Source organism: Camelina sativa, chromosome 10 (assembly GCF_000633955.1).
Source record: "Camelina sativa cultivar DH55 chromosome 10, Cs, whole genome shotgun sequence".
Classification (NCBI taxonomy): Eukaryota; Viridiplantae; Streptophyta; class Magnoliopsida; order Brassicales; family Brassicaceae; genus Camelina; species Camelina sativa.
In genome coordinates this window covers 2,041,756-2,065,481 of record NC_025694.1, presented here as the reverse complement: position 1 = coordinate 2,065,481, position 23,726 = coordinate 2,041,756, and the positions used below count along the sequence as shown (strand labels likewise).

General features: G+C 37.7%; 8 protein-coding genes across 9 annotated transcripts; 3 read left to right on the top strand and 5 right to left on the bottom strand.

The window, feature by feature from the left end:
- On the top strand, positions 563 to 2,388 carry LOC104716524 (L-ascorbate peroxidase 5, peroxisomal). Its single transcript, XM_010433904.2, has 9 exons — positions 563 to 833; positions 916 to 1,040; positions 1,145 to 1,194; positions 1,277 to 1,342; positions 1,431 to 1,476; positions 1,557 to 1,639; positions 1,727 to 1,806; positions 1,885 to 1,987; positions 2,065 to 2,388. The coding sequence occupies exons 1-9, from the start codon at positions 724 to 726 to the stop codon at positions 2,239 to 2,241; spliced, it is 840 nt and encodes a 279-aa protein (XP_010432206.1). The 5' UTR covers positions 563 to 723; the 3' UTR covers positions 2,242 to 2,388.
- On the bottom strand, positions 2,717 to 3,574 carry LOC109126766. Its single transcript, XM_019230482.1, has 3 exons — positions 3,470 to 3,574; positions 3,169 to 3,282; positions 2,717 to 3,060 (listed from the first exon to the last, which is right to left on the bottom strand). The coding sequence occupies exons 1-3, from the start codon at positions 3,485 to 3,487 to the stop codon at positions 2,926 to 2,928; spliced, it is 267 nt and encodes an 88-aa protein (XP_019086027.1). The 5' UTR covers positions 3,488 to 3,574; the 3' UTR covers positions 2,717 to 2,925.
- LOC104716523 (senescence/dehydration-associated protein At4g35985, chloroplastic) lies at positions 5,003 to 6,999 on the bottom strand. The gene is made up of 4 exons (XM_010433903.2): positions 6,018 to 6,999; positions 5,756 to 5,922; positions 5,573 to 5,657; positions 5,003 to 5,497 (listed from the first exon to the last, which is right to left on the bottom strand). The coding sequence occupies exons 1-4, from the start codon at positions 6,908 to 6,910 to the stop codon at positions 5,305 to 5,307; spliced, it is 1,338 nt and encodes a 445-aa protein (XP_010432205.1). The 5' UTR covers positions 6,911 to 6,999; the 3' UTR covers positions 5,003 to 5,304.
- Positions 7,978 to 11,180, top strand: LOC104716521 (calmodulin-lysine N-methyltransferase-like). 2 transcript variants are annotated; one of them, XM_010433902.2, is made up of 8 exons: positions 7,978 to 8,160; positions 8,251 to 8,416; positions 8,523 to 8,602; positions 8,894 to 8,954; positions 9,051 to 9,166; positions 9,270 to 9,402; positions 9,506 to 9,835; positions 10,484 to 11,180. In XM_010433902.2, exons 1-7 carry the CDS (start codon positions 8,079 to 8,081, stop codon positions 9,789 to 9,791), a joined length of 924 nt encoding a protein of 307 aa, XP_010432204.1. In that variant the 5' UTR covers positions 7,978 to 8,078; the 3' UTR covers positions 9,792 to 9,835; positions 10,484 to 11,180. The 2 variants fall into 2 exon arrangements, with proteins under 2 accessions (XP_010432204.1, XP_019086933.1); XM_019231388.1 differs by lacking the exon at positions 10,484 to 11,180 and adding an exon at positions 9,961 to 10,180.
- Positions 11,694 to 13,701, bottom strand: LOC104716522 (thaumatin-like protein 1b). Its single transcript, XM_019231389.1, has 2 exons — positions 12,737 to 13,701; positions 11,694 to 12,095 (listed from the first exon to the last, which is right to left on the bottom strand). Exons 1-2 carry the CDS (start codon positions 13,498 to 13,500, stop codon positions 11,951 to 11,953), a joined length of 909 nt encoding a protein of 302 aa, XP_019086934.1. The 5' UTR covers positions 13,501 to 13,701; the 3' UTR covers positions 11,694 to 11,950.
- Positions 15,713 to 17,044, bottom strand: LOC104716520 (cold shock protein 1-like). Its single transcript, XM_010433901.1, has one exon. It carries the CDS (start codon positions 16,781 to 16,783, stop codon positions 16,004 to 16,006), a length of 780 nt encoding a protein of 259 aa, XP_010432203.1. The 5' UTR covers positions 16,784 to 17,044; the 3' UTR covers positions 15,713 to 16,003.
- LOC104716519 lies at positions 17,148 to 19,559 on the bottom strand. Its single transcript, XM_010433900.2, has one exon. The coding sequence runs from the start codon at positions 19,258 to 19,260 to the stop codon at positions 17,245 to 17,247; it is 2,016 nt and encodes a 671-aa protein (XP_010432202.1). The 5' UTR covers positions 19,261 to 19,559; the 3' UTR covers positions 17,148 to 17,244.
- On the top strand, positions 20,954 to 23,236 carry LOC104719962 (zinc finger MYM-type protein 1-like). Its single transcript, XM_010437941.1, has one exon. It carries the CDS (start codon positions 20,954 to 20,956, stop codon positions 23,234 to 23,236), a length of 2,283 nt encoding a protein of 760 aa, XP_010436243.1.

Below are 23,726 nucleotides of genomic sequence, written 5' to 3'. Positions count from 1 at the left end.
TACTTCTTATGTTTCCTTTAAAACATAAATTTACTTCTTTCTTTTTTTTTAACTCAGATTCAATTAAATTAATGCAAAAATTAGCAGAGGACATATGAATTGAAACACAGATATCAATACAATAAATTTAGTAGAGAACAAGGCTGGCTATTAATTTTAACCGCGTTTTCTAACCAAGTAAACCAATCAACTACAATTATTTCAAACATTCTCAATATCAAATATATGATTTGCCGAAAAATACAGAAACCCTTCACAACGGTTTGTATTGAATCTCAAGGAACCAATACGCTTCTCTCATGGATCAGAATGTTTGTCATATCTTGTTCAAGTAATTAATAAAATGCCTTATCTTGATTTTAATGTATTTTTATACTTCTTAATACAACGATAACCAAATCATTTAAATCACATCAATCTCCAAGAACCAAGCTCGGTAGTTTACTTGTAGGTAGAAACCTTATTCGGCTTTAGCTATGCATGCCCCCGGTTCCGAGCTGTGAAGGATAAAACTGAATATATGCCAATATTAGCAGAAGGGTTTCTCCCAAAACTATAACTACTAATACTTTGCTTTCTCCAGATGACAAAACATACTTCTCCCTACTTAGACTCTTCTTCTACCTTCTTCTTTATATATCCATCCTTCTGAGTCCTTTTTCTTCAATCTTATTCATTCATCGATTTGATTTATCTTTGCTTTGCTCTTTCAAACTCTTCACAATGGCAGTTAACGTTGATTCAGATTACCTCAAAGAAATAGAAAAGGCTCGTAGAGACCTTCGAGCTCTCATCTCTTCCAAAAACTGTGCTCCCATTATGCTCCGTCTTGCGTAATATAGATCTTCTTCCTTTCTCCGTTTCTCTTTCTTTTGTCTATATGTTTTCTAAATGCAGATTCTTGTATGCATATAGATGGCATGATGCAGGAACTTATGATGCCAAAAAGAAAACCGGAGGTCCCAATGGATCAATCAGGTTCAAGGAAGAGCTAAACCGCTCACACAACAAAGGTTTGGAGAAAGCAGTCGCCTTCTGCGGTGAGTTTATGATGAAAAGAAACCTCTAATCCATCACTACTCTACTACTCTACAGGACATGACAATAAAACGGTTGCTGTTTCCTTTGACTTTTGTGATTTCAGAGGAAGTAAAGGTTAAGCACCCGCGAGTCTCTTACGCAGACCTTTATCAGGTAAACATTGGTTAGCTTGACAGATTAGAAACCTTCTTCCCCCTTTATGGTTAGCTTGACAGTTTCTTTGACTTCATTTCAGCTCGCTGGAGTTGTTGCAGTGGAGGTTACTGGTGGCCCTGCAATCCCATTTACTCCAGGCCGTAAGGTAGTTAGTTACTCTTACCGCTATATGGTATGCGATAAACCATAATTGCTAAGTGAGAGATTACTAACTTTGAGAAATATGATATCAGGATGCTGATTCCCCAGACGACGGAGAACTTCCAAATCCAAATGAAGGTTACTCCCGCAGCTTTGTAGCTCTTGCAACATAATTCTATTTCACAAACTGACTAAACCCTCCTTCTGGATTATTGCAGATGCTTCACATTTGAGAACTCTCTTCTCTCGTATGGGTCTATCTGATAGAGACATTGTAGCTCTCTCTGGAGGCCACACTTTGGTACTAACTACTAACTCTCCTTCAAAATATTCGCTGGTCACTAAACATGCACCAATGAACCAACTCGGTTGCTACTTTTGTATATAGGGGCGTGCACATAAGGAGAGATCCGATTTTGAAGGTCCTTGGACACAAGAACCTCTCAAGTTTGATAACTCATATTTCGTGTAAGCCATCAACAAAATTACACAGCAAGAGAGAGTGAGAGTTCTGAAACTTACATTGTCTGCTGATTGGTTTTTCAGAGAGCTTCTAAGAGGGGAGACTCCAGGACTGCTACAACTGAAAACCGACAGGGCTCTACTTCATGACCCCAAGTTTCACTCTTTTGTTAAGCTGTATGCAAAGGTAAATTAGATCCTAAACTTTTAGTTTGGATGATTTTCTGGTGTTATCAACATACAAAAATGTATTATGATGTGTAGGACGAGGATATGTTCTTCAAAGCCTATGCAATTTCTCACAAGAAACTCTCAGAACTAGGATTTAATCCGCCGAGAAAATTTTCTCAAGCAGTCACGCAGCAGACGCTTGGAATCGCTGTTGCTGCAGCTGTGGTGATCTTTACCATATGCTACGAAGCAAGCAGAAGAGGCAAGTGAGGAGGTTTCACAGATGCAAGAAAAAAAAACTTAACAAATAGTAATTGAATGTATGCAATAAATGAAATAAACAGAAAGATTCATGCGATGTAACCTTCATGCTCCTTTCAAGCTTCAGTGCTTTGGTATTGCCCCAAACAACATTCATACAGCCTTCTACCATTAGTAAGTCATCCAATAAACAGCAATTTTACAAAGCAGTATGTGAACTCCCTCTCACATGTCTCTCTCACAAAGCGACCACTTTTACCAAATTAAAGAAACAAAGCTTTAACTGAGAAACGAGCTATGTGAATGAAAAGATAAAGTTTCTATAGGAAGAACCAGGAGTGTCGATAGCTGATTAGGTGCAATAAGCCTCCAACTTTCGATGACTCAAGAAACCATGTTGTGTCCTCCGGAATAAGATAGAAATAGACCATAGAAATACTATATTCACAAAATGGGGGATATCGAGCTACGTATAAAGAGATTATATAAACAGAATATAAATTCAAAGTAGTATAATAGCATTTATCTTTCAGAACCACACATCCGAGAATACAGCATTCACACTATCATAGGCAACATCAAAAGTTAAAACTTGATAAGTAAGGTTCCTCGGCGACAGATGCATAAAGCCTGTAATCCACTAGCATCTATCTTACAATATGAGACCCCAACAATTAAAACAAAAAACTAAAATCAAAGTGCCCTGAAACTATCCGTTTTATCAAGCCTGGCAGTACCAGAGCTAGATGATTCGCCAACTGGATCAGGAGAAGTAGCTGCTCTAGAAGATTCTCTTTTTTTCAGAGAAGTAGGCAATCCGGAGATCTCCTATAAAAAAAAGTTAGCAAGAGTCATCAATCTTAAAGTGTTCATCATACTCTCAAATCACTTATACAAAAACTAAAACGGGTGAAACAATTCAATAACTAATAGTACCTTCATCAAGTGCAACCTCATGTCAGTAGGACGAGTCTGGTTCCCGATGCAGGCCATAGCAAACTTGGAATAACTAAACAATACATCAGCTGCAGCTTGCTTCTTCTCATCAACCTAGGAAACCCAAAAAAGTTAAAAGAACTTTGGAATCATCTGAAAGACTAATCATGATTCACTAATAATCCTAAAGATCGGATATTACAATAAATCGTTGTTGTTCCTCAACAAAAGTGAAGAACCAATAGTTTGAATACTAAATCCGTAAACAAACAATGAATCAAATTTTGGCAGAAGCCGCAACCTCGTAATCTTCTTTCATGGCGGAGAAGAGGGTTCCTCTGTTAATTTGGTCAGACCGACGATTCAGGTTTTTAATTTCTCTGTACTTCTTCTGGAGACGAAGCCATGATGAATTATGTACCCAACTGTTTTGCTTACCATAAAACGACGTGTAGTTTATTCCAGTTACATAAAACCGGCAAAGCATGTGACATCATCAGTTTGTTTTAACATTAATCCCCCGGTTTAGTGTGAGGCAGGCAGTGTTGTATCAAACTGGACCAAAAGCCACATCTTGTCTATTCAAATATTATTGGGCCTTACGGTGGCATTCAGGCCTCACTTTATCTCTCTTAAACTACTTGTTTGTTACCCGAGCCTGTGTTGTTAGGTTCGGTTTAGCTCCGAACTTTCTCCTAACCTCAAAAAAGGAAACTTGTTGAGTCGGTCATTAAGGAACCGTTAGCTACGAGTCCTAAACAAAACACATATGCATATCATCATCATCATTAGTAGCGGATCCGTTTATAAATATAGACTCCGGACACAGAGAAGAACAAACAAAAAATAAGGGCACGAATGAGTTATAATAAGAGAGAAAGATGCAATTTCACTGCTTTGATTTTACCCTTCTCTGCTTCAGTGATGGGAAGATGATGAATTGATGATGCTTTGATTCGTATTTGGCTTTCGTTATGTCGGATCAGAAGACGGTGAGTGATAAGAAGATCACACAATCTATATCTTCAACAAAGACGTAATCCAAGAGGAAGAAGAAGAAGGCATCATAGGTTCCGGTACAAGAGAATGAGATTTCTCCGGTGACGCCATAGAATCTTTCGTAACAGTTTGAAGAATCCAAATCGATCTTTTACAAGTCTAGCGAGAGATCATCACGTATTGACCGAAGAGAGAGCGGTGACCCTCGACGACGACAGACAGAGGAAGTGGATGGATCGATCGGAGGAGAGGAGCAAGAGAAGCTTTTTGGACTGGATTCTCAACTTCAAGCCCATTAAGCAAAAGGTTTTTCACCACGCCAAAATACTCACAAGCCCATTAAGAATTAAGGTCTATTCTCTATCTCATCTTATTAATTTTTTTTAATGCACGTTTTTTTGTTTTGTTTTTCTTTTTCTTTTTTTTATGTTAAATTTACAAGATGGTGTGATTACTAACCGGATTTTGGATCCGGTCTTTGATAGTTAGAGATTCCATAAATCCAACTTGTTTTCGCATCGTTATGTACATTTAGCATTCAATGTTTTAATTTGATTTTTTAAGATAGTTTTAAAATTTTTCATTTTTATCTTTTTGAACTTTTAAAAGCTTTTGTGGTTTATTTATTTTATTAAGGTTTTTTTTTTATGTTAAATTTTATAAAATGGTGTGATTACTACTTGGATTTTGATAGTTTGAGATTTCATAAATTCAACTTTGTTTAAAGTTTTAATCATTTTTTTTTTTTTTTTTTTTTGCAGTGTACCTAAAATAGGATTCAGTTTCACTACTTGGAACAACTGAGACAACCAAACCATCAAAGACCCACAACATAGGCAAAATCAATGAATTCATTAAAAATTAAATACCATAAAACACCAAAAAACACCAAACTCGCTTTTATGCTATTTTGCGATTACCAATCAAACACAATATCTTCTAATATTGTATCTATGGCTGTATATAATTCTTATGATTCTTGAAAAATCTAAACACTAAGCAGTTTGCACAATAGCACCACCAACAACACTGCTGATCTTTTAGAAACCTCTATAGTTTATCCAATGCTTATAATTAATTATGTACCAAGGCAAAATAAGAATGATGTACAAAGAACACAACATCCATTAGCCTCTACTAAGAACTCTTTTTCCCCTTAATTTTTCCTATAACTGCCGTTTTAAGTGCGGTTTTACCCAGTGATGATGGCTTCATGGCGTTCTTGGGAGTAAGAGCTTGTCTGATCTTGAAAACGGTCCATGCAGTTCCAAAAGCATGCCCTGCTGCGCTAAGCCCTTCATTTGTCGCCTGTGCTGTCTTTGCTCCATACCTACAACATTCATAACATCAACCATCCGAACAAATTCAGTTTTTTTTGTAATCTTTTCTTCTTGCAATTACTTACTTGTGATCGACGATTTCGGTAGTGACAGTGGAAGATGTTTTCATAACGTTCCTTCCAGCTACTTCAACAGCATCACAAACCTTGTCTATGAAAAAACAACATCCAAAATGTCTTATATAAGAAGAAAGAAAGCTCCAATAACACACACATACATAATGATCATTAAAAATTTAATCAACTTACTGAATCCATCAAGTGTTGCAAGAACCATTTCTCCAGGAAGAAGACCAAATAGTTTCTTCCCAGCTTTGCTATTAATCACAGAACTCGAGAAGAATCCAGAAACGTTGACAACACCAGAGAGCACACCATTCGCCACTTTCTCTGTCATTTTCGTCATCTTCTTCACCCTGTTTCCATACATTCAAAGTCAGTAACCTCAAAACAAACATCCCAATACTCTAAAATGTTGAGTTGATGATAACAAAATCTCAAAGATTGTTACCTTTTGAGAAGTTTCAAAGTTGTAGGACTAACTTCTCTCTCTTTCTCTGCTTTAGACAACTTCTTCTTCATGAACTCATTTCCCCACATGAGCCGATCCATTGTGACATCTCCACACCACAAAATCCCTTTTATCAACTGACCAGAACCAGCAGCGATCATTTTCGACGCAACTCCACTATAGTCCTCCACATTCGGAGCCAGAGTCGTCCAATAAGCCGTGCATTGCTTCTGTACCATCTTTTTCCTCTTTCCCTTAAGCTCCTCCGGCGACGTCTCTTTCGCCGCCGTCAAATCCAAACCGTTCTCTTCCTTCTGTTTCTCCTCCGCCGTGAAACTGCTGTAGTCGGCTAAGATCTTGTCTAGCTGCTCAAGATCTTGACCTTTGGAAGCGATTGTTAATCCGTAGTTCAGCATCTCGTTGTTCTCTGCTTCGTCGGTCGAATGATCCGATGACTTGGATTCTTTAACGGGTCGGAGCGAGAAGAAGTAATGAGACTCGTCGACTTTAACGGCGGGTTCGTCTTTAGTCAACGGCCATTGGATCTCATCACCGACGCGAGCGAAAACCGCGACGGTGATATCTCCCTGAACAAGACGGAGGATCTCGAGATCGCCGCAAGCGAGCTCCACGCTGTAAGATTTGTCGATGAGGTGAAGAATCGCGCCGTTGATTTTGAGAAGCACTTCCTCCGTCGCAAGAGGAGGAGCTGAAGCAGAGTCGGATACGGTGGGATCCGGGAAGATATTGTTGACGAGATCGTTCACATCGACTGAAGGATAGAGATTGTTGTTAGGACAAGAGGAAGAAGAGGAGGAGTTTGGGAGAGGAGCTTTGGTTGTTGAAGCGTCGACAGTTGGGTAAAGCTTGGGAGCAGGTGCAGAGCATTCCATTGTCGCCGGAGATTAGGAGTAGGAAGACGAAGGGGGAATGAAGAAGTGTTGGGCTATTTATTAAGAATTTCAAAAAGATTTGGGGCAAAAATAGAAAAAAGTGAAAAGATTAGTAATAGAGGAAAGTCAATCTAACTTGATTAACTGCTAAGCAAGCTTGCTGTCGGAAAGAGGAAGACGTGGGAGTTGCGTGTTTTGATGTGTTAACCGGGCCGGTCTAATAATTAAACAATTATCCAAAATTTTATAGCTTATAATTATATCCAAAATTTATTTTGATAACTGTATAAATGTAAATTAGTTTATGGTGTTTCCTCTAATTTTAGTGTCATATTAAAACAAGAAAAAGAATCAGGTAATCAAGATGTATAAGTTAATGGATAATGTCATATTAAAACAGACAAAAATAAATAAGTATTTAAGATGTATACATATGATAAATAACAATCTGTATGTGTATATTTATTTTGCCTTATAAAAACCCTCTTTAATTAACATCTCAACCATGAAGAAAAAAAAGAAGGTCTTTTTATATATGATAAGATAGAAACAAAAAAGATACAAAATGATTAGTTGGTAATTTAATTGAATGAAGTGAAATTGTGCATTAGAAATCCTCATATTTAGTCACCACTTGTTAATTTTTATCATTATTAATAGAAATACTATGTTATAGAGAAAATCTTATTGCAACATCCCATATCACTCCATAAAGTACATTTTTGAAAAATAAATCAATATAGTTCAAAGTAATTAAACTGTATATTATATATAATAACTATGAGGAAAAAAAATTCTATACTGAGTAAATAAGATTTGTTCCTAACTTCGTAAGAGATGTCTAAAAATCTCTAATCACTTTGACAACAACGTGGTTTTGACCTTTTTAAGTAATCAGTTGTGTGTGTCATATTTGTGCCACGTTAAAATATTACATTACACTTTTAAGTTCCTCAATTTAATTATAATTAACATCATGAAAATAACTTCGCTGTTGACATATTTTTTTTTTACTGACTTCGTTGACCCCCAATAAAAAAAAAGTTACTGTGCCAATAATTTATTTGTTGCCAAAAAAAGAAAAAGGTTAAAATCGTCGTCTTCTTTGTTTGGCTGCTACACAAATTCCGATTCCGATTCCGGCGGAGGAAGCTATAACTCTTGTTCAATGGATCCCACATCTTCTTCTTCTTCTTCTTCTTCTTCTCTTAGATGGAACATTCTTCGTCAAGCACTTCTCCGTAGATCTGGTTTTAAAATTCCTCTTATTTCTTCTTCTCGCGATTTCACGTCTTGATAAAAGCTAATGGATCATCATCTCTCAATTTTTTCTTCTTTAGATTCTCAGTCTCAAGCTGAGATCAAGCGGATTTCAAGGAAAGCTACTCAAGGATTCAACTTGATTCCGTGTCAAGTGGTGGATTCTTCTCTGCAGTCAGATCATTCTCGGGAGGCTTGCGTTTGCTACACTATTCCCATCACTGGTTCTCCGAAGCTCTATCTAACGTTAGGATTTTGAATCTGTTAAATGAAACAATGTGACGGCATGTTCTGTAGATTTGCCACTCCTGAGAGCTTTTGTTTGTTTGTTTGTTTCTGTAAATTTTTGCAGACAAAGAGTGGATAATTGCAGTGATCTCAATGACTTCGAGATATCTAATCGATACAACATTGATAATACTGGACTTGTCTGTAAGTTTCTCTTTCTCATTGTTGGTTTTGAAGACAACCCATCTCTGTGATGTGATAAAGTTTCCATTTTTATCCTTGTCTGGTTTAAGTAGAAACTTATGAGTTATATGGCTATAAATATATTGCTGCTCTTCTCTGTGTACTATGTCGTATTGCTTATACGGCTTGGCATTAACCATCCTTTAGAGTGTTATGTATCAAACACATTGAGTTAGTTACTTTTGGGGGTCTCTAGTTTGGAGTGTGAATCTCTCTATGAATTCATAACTTAGGCTACTGTCATTCTTCCAGGTCAGTGGCCCTCAGAAGAAGTCCTAGCATTCTTTTGCAAGTCTCAGCCAGATCGTTTCAGGTTGCTTCTGTGTTCAGCTTTATGACTGATTTTTTGCATCTGTGTTCTTATAACTTTGTGTACTTTTATTCTACTTGACTCATTGGGATGATGCAGAGGTAAAAGAGTTATTGAGCTTGGCTCGGGTTATGGATTAGCCGGTTTAGTTATTGCAGCTGCCACTGAGGCATCAGCAGTGGTAATCTCAGATGGAAATCCCCAAGTAGTTAATTGTATCCTACTTGTTTTGTTGGTGTGCGTATACTGTTCCATTAGAGTTCTCTTTTCTCGTATGGAAACCCTTTTTTTGGATTCAGTGATGTACTTAACATCCAGATATTAAGCGTAACATAGAATCCAACTCCACGGCATTTGGTGGCACAAGCGTGAAAGCCATGGAGTTGCACTGGAACCAGCATGAACTTTCAGAGTTAACCAACACTTTCGACATCATTGTTGCTAGCGACTGGTACCTTCCTCACCTTTTTCTTGCTCTTGATTTCAGTCTTCAGAGTCATCGATATGTGTTTCTCATCCCTTTGTCGCGACACATACTTTTTATGATTCAACAGTACATTTTTCAAGGAATTTCATAAGCACCTTGCAAGAACTATCAAGATGCTGCTTAAAGCCAAAGAACCCTCCGAAGCATTATTTTTTAGTCCTAAGAGAGGTGACTCCTTAGAAAAGTTCTTAAAGGAGATTAAAGACATTGGCTTACACTACGTCTTAACTGAAAACTACGATGCACAAGTTTGGAAGCGCCATGAGACGCTTGTTATAGGAGACGAAGCTTGGCCTAACTATGACAAGAATCATTGCTACCCTTTACTTATTCAAATTACGAATCATATCTAGTCAAGACTGTCATATTTGCGGATATGGATGGCGAATAAACGCAGGTACACCCAATTTCTCAAGCTTTGTTTTTAACATATTGTGTTTTATGGATATAAATATTAAGTGGGTGGACTTGAAAGTTGAAACCTTTTGAGCCTATCTAAGATGCTCTTATCTTCCCTTTTAGTATGGAGAGGTCCATACCACACATACACACGAGTTAGGCAAAGCCGTTCGTCTAAAAGGAAGATATAGAACAATATTAATAGGAAAAGCTATAAGATTCTCGATAAGTGTACTGTCATTGATGAACTACATCAAACTTTTTTTCATTCTAAATCTGGCTTTTTGAATCTAATTTCTAGTTGTCTTTTCTGGTTTTTAATAGTGCTGAAAATAAACTTTAACTTGTTGTAATTATTAATAGCCGTTTGGAAATTTTAGAGATGACAAAGGAAATCATTTGAGATTCTTTGTGTGTGTGCGGGTCTAAATGTGATCCTCAATGTGATTGGAACTTATTCTGAAAAGCATATATATATATCTCTTTGTGCACATTGAATTCAGAACTGTTAATTTCTTGAAATATGCAATTAATGAGAATGACACAAGATGACGATTCTAACAAGCTTTGCCTTCATGATTGAGGATATTAAAGGCAAAGCTTCTCTCTTAGTTTTTTTTTATAATGTTTTGTCATTTTGTCGCAGTAATCAAAGCTACAAGCTGATCCAACAGAGAGTCAAAAGGAGAGCGAAAGAAGCTGTATTTCTAGTCGATTCTCCAATGGCCATACCCGCGAAATAAGTATGCACTGAAGATGGTTCTTCTATCTCTTGTTGCATATATCTGTACTCGACTCAGTTCCAGAACCAGATGCATCTCCTGTCTCTTCAGGAGGTGGTTCTCTCGAAGACTTGAAACTGTTTCACACAATACAAATACATTAATCAGACGCTCAAAGCTTTCCATCTTATAAACTCCATCTTTTGAAACTGTTTTGACTAAATTTTTTTGCCATACCTGGGCAACTTGGGACAGAAAGTGATGGTTTGATCAGCATCACTACAACTGAAAGTACTTCTGCCGTCATTGTCAAATTTGAAATGAAATGAGAGAAACTTAGATAAAGAAAACGAGCGATCGCTGACCACCACGGATCAAGAAGATGATAAATCCAAGAACAGAGGCGTAAAGTGAGAGATAAAGCAAACAAAGCCATGTGAGTTCGTTCCTAAACTGGAGTAATTAGAGAATCCTAAATGGAGGGAATTCGTGTGAGTGGGAGAGAATCTTTTATCATAAGTTCCCAAATTTGATTTACCTCTGCAACTGATTCTGCTTTGTGCTATTTGTCAACGGGAATTTTGGTTGTGAAAGATCGATGAATAAACAAATATAGCAACTTTTTGAAATTGTTGGAAAAGAAATGTTCGCCGCCATATTATGAATATAGCAACTTTTTTTTCTTTTTTTTTTATGTGTGTGTTATCATAATCTACTGTTAAGTTAATAGTGTCTATACTGCTAAACACTTGTGATTACACGCCACTTTTAAAAGATTTTCAACGTTTATCCTTAAAGCTATAGCTTTAGTTAAGATAAGTTCATTTCTGATTGGACATAAAGATAGAAGATAAATCTTATACATTTCTTCAGTTTGATATTAAAAAATGCCCGTTTGATGACTAAATGAGATATTAGAAAAATCAATTCGTTTGTATAAGCATCAATTTAGTGGTAATCGGATTTTAATATTTGACAAATTTATGTTGACATTTTTTGAGGTTCTTCCATTACAATTCCATTTTGTTTTATCATCTTCATATATTATTTCAATTCTAAAATGCATTACCAAATCAATTAGTTCTGGAAGCAAAACTGTTATATATATATATATATATATATATATATCCTACATAACCATAAAGACAAACCATTTGTCTTAAAAAGAATGACGTAGAAACTAATACTATAAGCTAATCAATTCTAAAATAAGTTGGTTCTAAAAATCATCACTTCCAATAAATCACTCTTCGACTAACTAAATTTTTTTTTTCCTGGCCAGTCCATTTCTTTTTTTTTCTTCGATGATCTTTTCTTTCTCTTGGTGAGAAGGAAAAAAAAAAACTCGAATGATGTGTTATTAGAAAAACACGTCGCCGTAGAGAGAGATATCACCAAACGCGTAGCACCGCCCAAGACGCGAAACCCAAAACTCCAATCAAAAACACGGTAGAGAGAGTTGGCGACGCGTTTTGAGATGATGCCGCAGAGTAGCTAACCGCTTCGGGTTGGAGTCCCTTCGTTGCACTCTTCACACTGAAAGACAAATTACACAAGAAAACAAACATTTAATTGATCACTACGACGTTTTGAAAATGACAAACAAAAAACTAAATATTTAAAATGGTTTGCAATATGAACAAAAGAGCCGTGTTTGGACCACACATGGCCACAGTTAACCGACGTTTGAAAGAAAGGAAAAAATCTATGCATAGTACCATACATGTGATGATAATACAACAGAGAACATTAGATATTTTTTTGTATATTATGTTTGACATAATAATTATGCCAACGGGTGAAAATGTAAAAATGTCGTCTTGTCAAATGATTTCACAAATTGACAAATAAGGACCATTACGAAAAAGCATGAGCTATGATTTTTATTCGGTGATTTGACCTCATTCAAAACGTTACACAACCAAAAAGGTAAACTTACTTATTCATCTCCAACATTATTCAACTTTTGAATGTAATTTAATTAAAAAAAAAAAAAATCGAAACCGATGACTTCTTCTAAGAGAATCAGAACCAAACTTTTTTAATTGATTTGATCTGAACATCGGAACCAACCTTTTTTAAATAGCCAAAACGTCCCAATTTTAAATTATTCTAATTCTTGTTTCCACTTGAAGCAAATCATATTTTTGTTTGGTAAATAATGGAAATAGTGTTACCTTGGGTTAGGAGAAGGACAGAAAGTGATGACGTAATCAGCTCCGGCACAAGTGAAAGTACTAGTTCCGTCGTCGTAAGCGTAACTATAAGCTCTCGGGCACGCGTTTTTGAAAAACAGCGAGTACTCACTCGGCTTACACGTGTCCGGCGTTCCAAACGCGCCGCTACAGCAATACTCCGGCGTATTAAACGCCTCGCACGCGCTTTTGCAAGCCACTCCTTCTGCCCCCGTCGACGCCACTTTCAGCTGAGCAGGACACGGACCGTTGAGCTCCGCAACGCATCCGGTGGTTGTGCAGTTCCCGGCGACTCCGCCGGCATCTCCTCCGCCCTGAGGAACAATGGTCATGGGGATGTTGTAACCGTCTACGAGACTGACGTCGTAGAAATCTAGACCGCCGGCTCCGTTTAAGGTGAATTCAGCGAGTGTCGCCGGAGGTGCAGCGCCAGATCCGGAGCATTCCACGGCGGAAGAACCACAGTCTCCGGTGACGCAAGTGAATTTGCCGGTGGTTGCGTCTTGTGTGCAGAGCGTACGGCCCCAAATACGGCCGGACCAAGCAGCGGGGATTGGGATGACACGTGTTTCAGTCGGTTTTAAGGAGAATCCAGTGGTGGGCAAAGGAGGGGTTCCGGCGCCGGAGAGAAGGCCAGGCCAGACGGTGTAGCTACACTGGTTAAGGATGGTGAAAGTGGTAGAAGAAACGCCATAGATTAAAACAAGAATCAGAGAAAGAAAGAGAGAAACTTGAGATTGACCCATTAGAGCAGAGAGCCACCAGAATCTATAAGTATTGAACCTTTTGTTGTTGTGTTTGTGTGTCGCCGGAGATTAGTTTTTTCCGGTGACTCTGTTTCTGCTCTGGAGAGAAATGTATAAAGAAGAGTGCAAATGTGTAGTAGGCTTTGTATTTATATGGTAAAGAGAATTTTACGAGTTGGAGAGAAAAAAGGTTTTGGGGATTGACCCCATCTTTTAAAGGGGCTCAAGATTTTTTATTACAAAGGTCGGCTTTCACGTGAGCCCATGCCGCCTCTGTCTATGTTAGTCGGCCAATGACATGTTCACGTTACTATTGGTAGGTAGTGAGGATTTCAATATGTAGAAACTAGAAACTATTTTTTTTGAATCATAGAAATTATTATTATATCATGTAACGTGTTGTTTGTTTAATTTGTATGATTCCTCGTGCAATATGACAATATGGGTTGCATATGGATATGATCAGGTGCTGATGTCGGTGATCTAAAATAGAACTTGTCTCCTCTTTTGGCCAAAAAGTTATTATAGAAAATATTTTTCAGAAGATCCATTACTTCGTTTGTAATTTTCTTTGCTGAAGATGTGATTTTGATCCAAAAAAATGAAACTATAGTCGTCTAAAATGCGGAAATTGAATTCTACAAAAAAATTGGAAAATTGCTTATATTTAAGAAAAATGGAAATGTACTTTAATGAAAGAGGCGGTGAACAAAATAAAAACAAGAGAGGTGCTGACAGAGAAAACGTAGTGTGTGTGTGATGCCATCCTTAGATTCTGCCCTCTTCTCTCTTCCAAGGGACACGGTCTTACGAGTTACGAGTATCTAGCTACTATCCACCCAAGTTGGGCTGTGTCACAGTATTAATTAAATTATTATAATTATTACATGATGACAAAATTAAATATGATGATGCTTTGATATTTCGTGAGCCTCTCAAACATCTATTCCTTATTCAAACAAGGAACATACGATAAAAGGTTCAGGAGAGGAATACAAATTTTATCTTATTTTATTTTTGAGTATCATGGGAAAGAGACACAGTGGCTGACGTTGGATGGGAATTTCGTAAGTAAAGAAGAGAGAGAGGGTGTTGGGTCAACGACATTCCAAGCTTTAGTTGTGTGATGTAGAGATATCAACTTGGTTGGTTCATGCTTCTTCCATTGTTACAAGTTATTTATGTTTGACTAGGACATGTAACTGGTTCTTATGATTAAATAAATAGGTTTTAAACAAATACGACAAATTGGGTAGTAGTAGTACTCATGCGTGTTTTCTATTACGCAAATTTATCGAATTCATTAGAAATTGATTTTTCTTTCCAAACATCAAGCAAATTTGGTATGACTGAACAGAGATTTTGGCTATTTATTTGCGTTTATGATTAGTATTTGCTTTGAAGATCATATAGTATTTTCATAGTATTTGCGTTTATGATTAGTACTTGCTTTGAATATCATTAGAACAGAGGTGTAAACTAGTAGAAGTTCCAGGTTCGATTTCCACTTCGAATATATAAGAAATTGAACCTTAAATTTCTCATTAAGCTACTATTTCAAGAGACATCTAAAATGACAAGGAAACTTTAATACACCATAAAAGTTAGTAGTAGTTAATGCGATGAGAGGTGATTAGTAAGGTTTTGATGGATTGTAATCAACGATATAAAACACAAGGAGACGTTGATGATGTTTTAACTTAATCAGGTTTATTTATATGAGTGTCTTTACTATAATCTAATCAATGATCATGTGGCTCTGTTTGGGCAGGAAAAGGTGGACAACAAACTTGGGTTTCCAGGTTCTTCTCTTAGAAAAAATCGTCATCAGTCTGGGATTTTGCTAGTAGTGAAATTAGGTACAAACTTTTAACCCGGAAAAACGAGGGTGACATCCCCTATATGATGACTGTACAAAGCAGGTAACGATTAACCAGATCATAGTGAGGTCATTACTTAAAGCGTTGTCTACGAACTGTGACATCCCCTTTAATCGTCAAAAGTCACTTATTCCACCAATTTCACAGGTTACTCTCATGCAAGTCATAATCGAAAATTCTGTATCTCTACGAACGGCCCAAAACATGCTCTACACAACTACAATTATGGGAATGAGTTAAAGTTACGGACTTTGGGGACGTCATGCTTGTAATAGTCGAAACATCACAAGTACAAAAGCAATAAACTGAAACAAGTAACAAAAAGGACAATAGAAACTCAAAAGTTGGATGACATAAGCAATACGAGGTCAAAATTTCCAGAAACAGATAGAAGAAGCGCATCCATATCAGAGAAATAAACAACAACTAGTTTAGTAGGATTACTCTCTTTGTAGTATAATAATAATAATAAGTCAAAAAAAAAAAAACACCAAAACACCAAAAGGACCAGGCAGTTTCATTCCCATCAACAACAAAAAAAAAGATCATATGAAAACGAAGAGAAATATATATATATATATATATATAACTCGATTCAATCTTCATTCTCTTTTGTTAGTTGATTAGGAAATCAATTCAGATACTACAGAACATTCCCTAGCAAAGTGACCTACTTCGCTACACTTGTAACACTTATTATTACCTCCACCACCGCCGCCGCTTCCTCTCCTGTCACAATCACGAGCCAAGTGAGGACCACCACACTGGTAACAACCAGTGCTCTTAGTCGCACAATCTCTCGCCATGTGACCAACTCCACCACATGTGTAACAAGATCCATTACGCTCACCCACGCCGCCGCCGCCGCTTCTCACGTTTACAGCAGCCGGTTTCTGAGTACAATCCCTAGCAAAGTGACCAACCTCATTACAATTGTAACACCCCTCCTTCCTGGCTCCACGTTGGTCTCCGTTCCCACCTGATTTCTGAGCACAATCCCTAGCAAAGTGACCTCCCTCGCCACACTTGTAACAACCCTCTTTACGCTCACCACCGCCGCCGCCGCCACGGCAATCCTTAGCGATATGACCTCCCTCACCGCACTTGTAGCATCCGCCGCGCCTAGCACCGGTACCGCGAGAGCTGTTCTCCTTCTTAAGGGGAAGACCACCTGGAGCAGTAACATCCACGGCTTTGGTCTTGCCGTCGCTTCCCTTAGCAACAGCGAACTCAACCAAATCGTCGACAGTTAAACTCCGGTAACCGTCTGAAACAATTGAGGATTGATGAACAAATAGCTCTACGCTGCCGTCATCGGGAGTAACGAAACCATAGCCTTTGGCATCGTTGAACCAACTCACCTTCCCGGTAAATCTCACCACGGATTGATCCTCTGAAGACATCGGAACCCTCTAACAAACAAAAAGATTGACGGAGAAGAAGAAGAAAAGAGATTGGGTGAATTAGGGTTTTGTTTGATAAAATCCCAAAGGCGTGTGTGTTTATTATATATAGAGAGTGGATTAAATCTGTAATTATAAAGGAAATTAGTGCACAAACCCTAAATTTAGTGGGATGTAATTAAACCCTAATTTCACTCTGCCGCCCAAATTAACATTTTTTTTTGGTGGAAGATTCTTCTGGAGTGGGAAAACTGCCACTTCCGTCTATCCGCGTCGGTTTATCATGTGTGCACGCGTCCACAAACTGGGCCGCATGGACCGAATTTATAAATTGGGCCTATTATTTGATGGGCCAAAAATTAGATACTGGGAAAATGAAAACTTTATACAAGTTTTTTATAATAATGGGAAAAAAAAACAGAGTCACACCGCCTAGTATTTGAATACATGTGGAAGTCGAGTTATACGTGAAAGCCTCTGGAACCTCTGGATTGGTAAAGCTCGAGTCTGCTCTTAGCTTCATACAACAAAGCATCCATATCTTCGTCTTCGATCACATTAGCTTGTTTAGAAGCCCGCTCCAATACAGTTAACACTTCGTCTTTAGCTAACTCTTCACTGTCAGGTACGTTCATCGCCACGTAGCTCAGCAAAACAAGCGCTGGGATCTGAGCTCCGTTCTCTCCGAAATACGCTAGCTGTACCAGAAGCTTCGATCCTCCAGCAGCGATGATCGTCCTCGAGTGTTCTTTCGCTAAGAAGTTGTCCTCCGTCGCGAATTTAGCTAACGCGATCGCTACTTCCGCCGCTAAGTCTGGTTCTTCGTCGTCCAGGAGTTTTACCAAAGGCACGATCATATGCGTTTCCGCTGATTTGAACGTTCTCGCTAGGTTTCCGATTGATCTTACACAGGGGATTAGCAAATCGGATCCGGCGTCGGCGTTTTCTACGATTCTGAATAACTGATCAACAACCGCTTTGCACGCCGGCGAAGTGCGTCTGAACGCTGATCTTCTCAGATCTGCGTTTTCTTCCGCCACGGCGGTTATCTCCATGATAGCCATTGCTGTGTTGTACTTAGTCTCCGCGTCTCCTTTGTCTAATAAAACCGCAAAACAGAGCAAAGCTCGTGACTCGGTGATGACTCGGCAGATCGATGAGTTTCCTACAGCGAGTTTCCACAGCGCTCTCGCCGCCATCGCTTTCATGTAAGTCTTCGTCACCGGATCTTCAAGCTCTCTCCCTCTCGTGACCGACGCGTTTCTCGATTGATGTGCCGTACTACTGTAAGTCTTGATCTTTGAATTCAAACTATAACTCTTCTCCGGCAGCTTTTCCGGCGGTTTCTCATCCTCGTCGGTTACGAATCGGTTACACAGACTCGATTTTGATCCCGATCCAACCGCCTTCATCGCCATTGTAGTCGTAACGATGTTATGCATCTGATTCGGCATGTGATTCGAGTTCCCAATCTGGCTAGTATTAGTACCGTCCCCCTCCTCCTCCTCCTCGTTAACCGCCGGCAAATTGATTTTACTCGCCATCACGACGGCGTGATGCATCGACGTAGCTCTACCCGCGACAACCGCGTATTTGCTATGTTCTTGAACCGTTTCAAACGCTAAATGACTCACGAGAAGACGAATCACGTTGTTTTGCGCGAAGAGCTCTTGACACTTCGCGTGGTTACCAGAAACAAGCTCTGAAACAGCCCAAGCCACAACGGCTTGAACCTTCATCGAACCTTCTTTGAGAACACTCGAAAGCACTGAACACACACCAAGCTGAGTCATATGCTCCACGCTTTCCGGGTCACGACCCAATAAGCCGATTGTTCTCGCCGCGTTTTCTTGACCGTCGATTTTACCTTCTTTAAGAAGTTTCAACAAAGGGTTGACTCCACCTTCTTCAACTATCAGTTTCACGTATCTGTCGTTATCTCTCGCTAACGAAGCTAACGACGCGGCGGCGTCGGATTTTTCATCCGGCGAACCGGTCATTAAAACCGCGATTTGCTCCCAAATAAGACACAGGATTGGTTCGTTGGCTGCGATCGGAGGGAGGCCTAAGTAACCAAACCCTTCGTCGTCGTCGTCGTTACCGGCGGGAGTTGAGACACGGAGGAGCCAAGAGACGTCGCCGACGGAGTTTTCTAGTTGGGAGATCATTTTACGGAATGCTGCGGCGGGGATTATATTGAAAAGACGCATTATGTAGCCATCGTCACGGCATCTTTGGACCATCGTCAATGCTTTCTCGAGAACGTTTTCAGTGTCGTCGATGATACGGCGTGTGGGACGTTCGTAGAGGTCTGAGCTAGCACGCGCCGCTTGGCGGAGAAGAGCAGCGAGCTTTTCCGTCTTGGACTTGATCTCGGCGCATTCTTGTTTGTTGATCGTGGCTTCATCTCCGGCTTTCACCACTTGGTCTGCTAGTTGAATCGGTCGAGACAATATCTGCTTAGCTAGATCACCCATAGGTAACAGAACTGGTTTAGATCAAGAAAATTAAGAAACGGGTTGGTCTTAATTTTAAAGATAATGAAGAAACATCAATTTTGTTGTTTTGTTGGAGGGTTTGGTCTTTGAAACACGGTTTCTGTCATTTCTTTGTATTTCCTACAGAACACGCCGGTCGTCGCCGGCTTTCGTTGTCGGAGTAAATTACTTATTAGTACATTTACCAAGTCTTCGTCTTAGCTATATCCGTTCTTTTTTGTTTCATTTTATATTAAGCCTATTCCATATATTAAAATATGATAATAGGGAAGTGTAGGATTTCAAAAAAAAAAAAAAAATGTGTAAAATTTCAAATTCTTATAACGAAAATGCTCTTTGGTGTTTGTTCAGAAAAATGTCAACAAAAATTTCTCTAAATCTTCAAGATTACTTTGATTAATTCTCAAGGTTAATTAACACACCTATGTTTTGGGATTGTCATGTTTAGATGTTTTAACTAAAGCACGTAGATTAAGAAATCTTTACTTTTAACAAACAATACTGCATAATATAAAATACTAAACTAATCTAAAAGTTGCATAAAAATTTGAAAACATCATATATTATGAAATAAAAAACTTCTATAAAACATATTATATTTTGAAACGGAGTAATAATACTGGTACCTTTAAGTACAAATTAAGACGTGGAAATAAAAAGCTGTTGGAAATGTGATTGGATAACTTAAATATTGGGGCCATAAGAGACATAACCATTTATTTTACCAAGGGCTAGCTGGGTTTTTCTTGAAGTCGTGTGTGTCTACATCGAATGTTATAACCAACCATATTTATTTTTCTGGGCCATGATGTTTCACATTTACAGCATATGTTAAGATTCTGAAAATAAAACAAGCTCCTACTAGTCTTCTATGATAGTGGAAACAATCTCTCTTTTTTTTTCTTGTCTAAAGGCACATTCAGCGTCAATGCCGGCTTAACCATAAGAGCGGCCAATGCGACCGCCCCGAGTACAGAAATTTAAGGGGCACATAAATATTTTTTGTTTGTATAGGAGAAAAAAATTTATATAACAAAGGGACACAAAAAAAAAATTATAAACTAAAAGGGGCAAAAAAAAAAATTATAAACTAAAAGGGGCACAAAAAAAATAAATGAATCAAATAGACCCAAAAAAAGTGTGTAAGATAAATGAACCATAAAATTTATTTTTGAGACCCAAACAAAATTTGTTAAACAAAAAGGTCCATCAAAATATGTTTAAGGAGTTATTTTAGGAGTAGATAACAAAAAGAGACTCTTCATCTTCCATAATTATCTCAACTAGTCAGTAGACCATGAACGATTTCGTTTTCTACTGCTTGGATTTCTACATCACCAGCTGAAATTTGGAAGCGACGAAAGCTATAACTTTTGTAAGTTTTTCATTTGAGTCTTTTAGACATTATCCAGTTTTCCTAATTGACTCGTGTTCTGTTTTTTTTTTCTTAATTGTAAGCTATAATTTTGTGTGTTTTAACTTTTAAACACAAGTTAACTTCTATTTTACTTAACTCTTTCTATTTCAGGTTTTGTATTCTACGCTAAATTGAAGCTCTTAATCGCACACTCATCTGTTCTTAAATCCAGGTTTTCGACAAAACAAATCCAGGTTTTATTTTTCCTTTTACTTGACATTTAGACACTCCAGCCAGCATTTAGATTGCATCATCATGACTGGTCAATTACCTGGATGTCAAAAGAGGAAAAAGAAAAAACAAGTTGAATCGTTTATTGCATCACAAAGAGGTTCATTAGATAGATTTGTGACAAGAACAAGTGCATCTAATGTTGAAAGTGAGCAAGCTAATGTGGTAAATGCATCTAACATTGAAAGTGAGCAAGCTAATGTGGTAAATGCATCAAATGTTGAAACTTTGAATGTTGGTGAACAACCAAGTTTTTGTGTTGATATTTTCGATCCTAGGTATTGGGAAAACCTTGACAATAAAATGAGAGATGTGTTAGTTGAAAAAGGGCCTGTAAGAGAAATGAATCTTGTGTTTCCTTTAGATAAGAACAATAGGCATTTCTCATATAAGTATTATTCTAGGAAGCTGAATAATGGGGAAACTAGTGATAGAAATTGGTTGGTTTACTCTAAACATGTGGACAAAGTTTATTGCTTCTGTTGCAAATTGTTTAAGTCTAGTGACTGCTCAAAAATGCTTGCAAATGATGGATTTAGAGATTGGAAGCATCTTAGTGAGAGACTGAAAGATCATGAGAGAAGTGTAGATCATATGACTAACATGAAAACTTGGAAAGAGTTGCAAGTTAGATTTGAGAAAAGTCTAACAGTTGATAAAGAACTACAAAAGGAAATTGCAAAAGAGAAAAAACGTTGGAGACAAGTTTTAATTAGAATCATTGCTGTTGTGAAGTTTCTTTCTAAACGGTGTTTAGCGTTTCGAGGGAAAAATGAGAAACTTTACCAAGATAGCAATGGTAATTTCTTAGGAGCTATTGAAATGATCGCAAAATTTGATTTGATAATCCAGGATCACATTAGGCGCATTAAGGACCATGAGATCCATCATCATTATCTTGGTCATAATATTCAGAATGAGTTTATTTATCTTTTGGCTCATAAGGTTCAAATTTATATTTTAAGAGTCATTAAAGAGGCAAAGTATTTTTCGATCATTCTTGATTGCACACCGGATGTGAGCCATCAAGAGCAAATGACTGTTATAGTACGGTGTGTGAATATATCAAATAAGATAGTAAGAGTAGAAGAGTTCTTCTTGGAGTTTCTAAAGGTAGATGACACATCAGGATTAGGACACTTTGATAAATTACTAGATGCTCTAAAGTCTCTTACTCTTGATGTCGATAATGTGAGGGGTCAAAGCTATGACAATGGTTCTAACATGAAAGGAAAACATCAAGGTGTTCAAAAGCGATTACTTGATATAAATCCAAGAGCTTTGTATATGCCATGTGTTTGTCATAGTCTTAATCTTGTGGTTAGTGATATGGCTCATTCATGTGTGAAGGCTATTTCTTTCTTTGGAGTTTTACAACAGATTTATACATTATTTTCTAGTTCTACAAAGAGATGGAAGATTTTGATTGACAATGTTCCAAATTTCACCGTGAAATCTTTATGTAATACTCGTTGGGAGAGTCGAATCAAAAGTGTTAAAGCTATTAGGTTTCAAGCTCCACAAGTAAGGTCAGCTTTATTGGAATTATATGAGTCTTGTGATGATGCTATGACAAAGAGTGATGCTAAAAGTTTAGTCATGGCATTTGATAACTTCGAATTTATACTTGGTATGGTTATTTGGTATGACATTTTGTTTGCTATTAACTCGGTGAGCAAGAGTTTACAGTCTAAGTCTGTGTGCATTGACAGTGCTTTAAAACAATTGGAAGGTGTGGTTCTGTTTTTTGAGAAGTATAGACATGAAGGATTTAATTCTAGTTTGAGTATAGCTCAAAGTATTGCTCGTGAACTGGACATTGATCCTATATTTCCCAAAAAGCGTCGTATTTTTAGAAAAAAACAATTTGGTGAAACTGATTGTGGTGAAGAAGTACAATCAAGTGAGGATGCTTTTAGAGTTGAATATTTTTTAGTTGTGGTGGACATGGCAATAACTTCGGTTAAGAACAGATTTGATCAAATGAATCATTTCAAAAGTGTATTTGGGTTTTTGTTTGATTCGATGAAGTTGAAGGCATTAGATGAAAGTGAACTACATGAACATTGCACTCATTTTCACAAAACCTTTTCTCATGGTAGTTCTTTGGATGTTGATTGTAATGATCTTTATTCTGAATTGAGAATGTTGCAAATGACTTTACCCGATGTACCTATGGAACCTAGTAAAGTTCTTGAGTTTGTTGAAAATGTGGATTGTTATCCTAATGTTTCCATTGCATATCAGATTCTTTTGACTACACCGGTGACTGTGGGGAAAAACGGCTTTTTCATACCTCCACAATAGTCTTGTGTTGAATTTATACATTTGGCTATTGATCTGGCGTAAACATACATTATGTTGATAGATATTTGAATTTCGTACCCTAACTTCGAAATCAATACCCCAAGTATAATTGTTGTGCCATAACATACAAAAACGTGTTTATCGACTAACTCTGTTAAGCTTCCGTTTAATCAAAATGACGTGGATTCCACGTGTGCGCGACGATCCAAACGACGTCGTTTTGGCAAAACAAAGAATCTAAAATTTTGTCCAAAACAACGTCGTTTTTTATATCTATCCAAAATCTTTCTTCTTCTCTCCCGAAACTCTCTCTCGCGGCGGAGGAACCCTAGAATTTGGGTGTTTTCAATTTCGAGTCGATCTGAAGTAGGTTATCGTATGTATTCATCATCTAGTTCTGGTAAGTAATAATTATTGTTTTGGTTGATTTTAATTATTCAATTTCGATAATATATATGCGAATTTTGATTTGGAAATTTGGCTAAGGGTT